Genomic DNA, 4,924 nt, shown 5'->3' with positions numbered 1-4,924 from the left:
GGATTCATAATTCATGAGAATAGTTAAATTTTATGAACTTGCCTTTTAATCAACTTACCTCGTCTTTGATTTTTTATTTCAAGATCTAAATTCAAGATTTTTCCCTATTCTAATGGCTTCACTTATAGGTAATAGTGCATTTAAGATTTTACATGAGAGATAGTTAAAAAATAATTATAAAAATAATTACATTTTATATATCAAATTTTACATATGTAATAACAAAAAAAATAAAAATTAAGGAGTGACAATCACTATTCCCGTGACTCCACACTTGATTATAAGTAGATTTTTTTACATTTATTAATATATATATTATGAGGATTGATTATATTATATGTTTTATATATTAAATGCCCAAATACATTTAATTTAATGTTTGTTTTCGTTTTATCCAATAAGAAATTTTTTGAAAAATTAATCCCGTTCGTTCTCTTAAACTTTTATTAGGGTAGAACATGCGCATTGATTTTAACTCCCTTTTTAAAATCAATCATTAACCTTAAGATCTCCAAAATTAAAAACATTAAACTTTCTATTTAAAAGATCCGTTCTAAAATAACAAAAAGACAAACTTTCTTTTCTTAATTCATCAAAGAATAACAATCACGAATTTTGTTACAAAAGGGAAGATTTTATATTATGAATTATTTATTTTATAAAAAAGAATAAATTTAATATTATTATAATTGTAATCTAACAATATCATATTAACGTAATTATACTAATTTAATTATCTTAACAGTTTGGCGTAACTTACATAAAAAAAACTTCAAAATAACTTAAAAAGGATCGACTTGATGTGCATTCATATAAATTTCACGTGATACGGAAACAAAATTGAATTTCTACTAATAAAGGAGCGTACGAATAAAAAACGCGTGTCGGGTAGGTGGAGGAGGAGAAAAAGAATAGTGTAATAAAAGAAAGAGGAGCAAGTGGGGACAGCCATGAGGCCATAACCGGCCAGGAAATACCGACGTACGTAAGCGGCAGGTGAGGGGATCGTCACTCAATGGGGGAGAAGAAGAGTGTAGTAGCTTTCAACTACTTAGCAAAAGGCACATCTCCACCTACCACACCCCATTTTCCCATCATGCTCTCTCCCTTTGCCAATCCTCACCAAACCCCTCCTCTTAATTCTTCTCTTTTTCCCCCCCCCTTTCATGTTTTCTTAATTTCTCATTAATTATTATTATATTAACAAAACAAGTAATGACTCCAATATCTCATTTTCAATAATTATTTCCTCATTATAATAGTGCTTTAGTGTGTTATAATAGTAACACTTTCTCCTCCCCAACTTTTTCCCTAATTGGGTTTTACTTTTACTGATTATTTGTTAGTAAATATGTATGGTATGGTATGATAAATCGTAAAATCTTTATTGAAATTTGTCTTGATTGGCTTCATAGAAAGGGTAACATTGACAGATGATATCAAACCATTTATTTATTTTTTTACTTATGTTGTTTGGCTTTTGATGAAAATGACTTAAGCTCTTGGGAATTTATTTTAAGGAAGAAACAAATTGGTTTACCATGAAATTTCAACCTCATTTAGTTGGTAGGTGGAAAAGCAGGAAACAGGAAAAAACACTCATAGGTTGGTAAGTGATATACATACAGATTTTGAAAACAATTAAATTTAGGCTAGAGTGATGGATAGTCAATGATAATTAATCCAACTATTTATTAATTTATTAAGTCCATTACCATGCTAATTAGATCGTTATGTTACTTCCATTATTCGCATTCTTCCATTTATCTAATGTGAAACTTTCATAAAGGTCTTAGATGAGATAATAAGTTTTCTTCTTCTTCTTTGTTAAGAATTAGCGGCAAAAACTCAAATAAGAAAATTTTTGACATATAAGTCGATTTGTTTTCCCTAAAAATCCTTTTGTAAATAACGAATGATAAACGAAAAATATAGTTAACTCAAATCTTAACAGAGACACTTCAACTTAAAAAATACCCTGAAAATTTTGAAAAATAAATTATTAGTTGTGCTCAAGTCTAGCAACATTTCTATGATTAGAATTAGAATATGAATATAGAAAAAACAAAAAAAGAAGAAGAAGAAAGCTAGGTCTTTTAGTTTTGGTAATGGCCTTCCTGAAGATTAGAAAAGTGAAGGGGACCAAGCTACTTAATTATTCAGTGTTTAAGTGTATAATGCTGTCATGCAATCTGATTTCTGAAAAAAGAAAGCTAATCAGATCTATTGATACCAATTAAAAAAATGAATTTGTTGGAATATTAAAACTATAATATGACAACTAGTGCATTTTTTTTTTTTGGGTTTCTGGTGGGAAGGCATGGCAACTACCCACTACTCAGGCCTTTGCTTCCTAACTCAAGAGTTTCATTTTTGTTTAAAACTTGATAGGGTCGGCTCTGGTTCTATTATACCCAAAACAGTTCTGTAATTGAAACATAACCTTTTCTCTAAAAGGAAAACAAAATGAAAAATAAATATGATTAGGTTTGATAATCATATTTGCTATTTTCTTACCAAACAGATTAAAATGAGGACTGTGGAATTTGTCAACAGGGAATTGGAATAATACCCTTGTTCCCACAACAGAGAGTAGTGACAATTAGACTTGACTGTGACAACACTTTAATTGATATATTTATTTTGCAGCTTGACTGATATGTAATTTAATTGATAATTAAGACATTATTTTTGAAGAAGTTGTGTTTACAAGTTCAGATCCCATCCTCCCCAAATTGTCAAAAGGGAAAATGGAAATCCCTTCTTAGCATACAACAATTGACTTAATCATAGTAACAATAAAGCTGTTCTAGTTTTCAAGTTCCTTTCAACATTGCCATCAAGGTCCCCAAAGAATTATTAACAAACAGAACAAAAGAAGAAGGGTTCAAAAAACTGAAGGAAGAAAGATTGAGTTTGAGATGGTATTCACATTCTTACACGAAACAAAGAAAAATTTTGGGAAGGACTTAATCAACTATATTATAAAAATATTTACCCAACAACAACAATAACAACAACAATTCTTTTTTTCTTTTAGCTTGTTGTTGAATCCATTGATGAATTAAAAATTCTCATAATAACAAAAAAAACAAATTAAAAAGTAAAATTAAAATTAATTTCCCCAATCTCTTTTTTGTGCAAATGATTTTTTTTTTTTACTTTTTTGTTTATTTCCATGGGATTTGCTAATCTTCCCTAGAGGGGCACCAAGGCGTCATATCCATAGGGTAACTTCCCAACACCCTCAAGAACGACGTGAACTCCTGAACCTCAGCCAACGCGTTTTGGGCCCTGACCTCCGCCATCGACGCTTCGAAATCCACGTAAAACATATACTCAAAATGCTTGGCAGTTCCCACATTGGCGTCGTCGACCAACCGGATCGGCCTGTTGCGGTGCGGCCGCGACTCGATTTTTGTTAGGCTGATGTTCCTAAACGCAAACGCAGACAGCACTTTGAAAAGCACGCTCGTCCCTTTGTCGTGCGCAAAAACGATGCTCGTTTTAAATGGCCGATCCGTACGCGGGATGATTGGCTCCCGAGCTAGCATGACGAAGCGCGTGACGTTGCTCGAATCGTCTTGGATTCCATCGGCAAGGATTTGGAGTCCGTAGAGTTCGGCGGCGCGTGCGCTTGCTATGGCGGCGGTGTCGCGAAGGTTGTTGGTTGCGATGTACTCCGCCGCTCCGGCTGTGTCGTCAACAGCTTCGCGCGTGACGTTGAGACCGAGTTTGGTGAGTGTGTGTTCGCACTGGGATAGAGCTTGTGGATGAGAAATGACACGCGTAAGGTACTCTTTACGGACTCCTGGGAGAGCTAACAGGCAGTGGTGGACTGGGAGTTGGACTTCGCCGACGATGTGGAGGCGGTGCCGGAGGAGTAGATCGTAGTTCCGATGAATCGAGCCGCCGAGTGAGTTTTCCACTGGTAACACGGCTCGGTCGGCGATCCAAAGCTCAACTGCTTGAAACGCCACTTCGAACTGGTCACAAGGGATGGCTTCACAGTTAGGATAAGCCTTTCCCGCAGCAGCTTCGGAGTACGCGCCAGGTACTCCCTGGTAGGCTACGCGCAGCTGAGAGCCATGCATCGGAGCCGGGGACAAGTCGGTGATGGTTAGCGGTTTTTGTGGAGGCGGTTGAGAAGGTGGTTGAGGCTTGTTGTTTTTGTCGATTGGGACTAGGTTGAGATCGATGGTGGTCTTGTGGCCGTTAACAGCGGGGGCGAGGTGGTCCGAAGCGGAGGGAGGAGTGGATTTGTCACCGGAACCTTGGTCCTGAGAAAAGACTTTGCTAGAAAGGATAGCACAGGAGCTTTGCCAATCGGCACGGCTTGAACCGACTCCATTGGGGAATTGGACCGAATCAGACCGGTAGACGCAGCGAACGGCGAACCGAGTCAGCTGGTTGAGCCGAGGCTTCGACGGCCGAATTATAGAAGAGTTAAGATTTTGTGTAGGAGAAACCGCCTGCATATTTATAATCAAAATAATGTGTTTCCTTTCAGAAATTAAATCAAATTGAGAGGAAAGAACGGAAAGAGGAAATAGACTCTTTTTTTTTTTCTTTTCTTTTGATGTAAAGCTTGCTGTTCTCTCTGAGAAGGGAACGTCAAGCTGAGAGGAAATGAAGACGAGAGGGGATTTTATATTAAGAAAGGGGAGAGAGAAGAGTCTTTGAGAGGATGGTGTGTGTGCGGAGGTGGTTCGGTCAATCTCACACCTACCCCTTTCCCTTCTTTTTCCTTTTTTTTTTTAAATTTCGCCAATTTAGAAAAAAATTATAACATTTACCTATTTTCTATTCGCGTTTAGATATACTTACGTACTCACATGTTAATAATAAAAAATAATTTGACACATGTGAGAAGCTTTTTTTTTTTCCTTTATTATTAAAAATAGCTCAAGCCAAAACCAATTTC

The 4,924-nt window shown here is 36.1% G+C and overlaps 1 protein-coding gene across 1 annotated transcript; it reads right to left on the bottom strand.

Moving 5' to 3' along the window:
- Nucleotides 1-2,956: 2,956 nt before the first annotated feature.
- On the bottom strand, nucleotides 2,957-4,613 carry LOC110411997 (arogenate dehydratase/prephenate dehydratase 6, chloroplastic-like). Its single transcript, XM_021422391.2, has one exon. It carries the CDS (start codon nucleotides 4,476-4,478, stop codon nucleotides 3,189-3,191), a length of 1,290 nt encoding a protein of 429 aa, XP_021278066.1. The 5' UTR covers nucleotides 4,479-4,613; the 3' UTR covers nucleotides 2,957-3,188.
- Nucleotides 4,614-4,924: the final 311 nt, after the last annotated feature.

Source organism: Theobroma umbraticum, unplaced genomic scaffold (assembly GCF_002168275.2).
Source record: "Theobroma umbraticum cultivar Fairchild unplaced genomic scaffold, ASM216827v3 scaffold_95.0, whole genome shotgun sequence".
Classification (NCBI taxonomy): domain Eukaryota; kingdom Viridiplantae; phylum Streptophyta; class Magnoliopsida; order Malvales; family Malvaceae; genus Theobroma; species Theobroma umbraticum.
The sequence above is the reverse complement of the archived record's forward strand: the minus strand, read 5'-3'. Positions and strand labels throughout refer to the sequence as shown.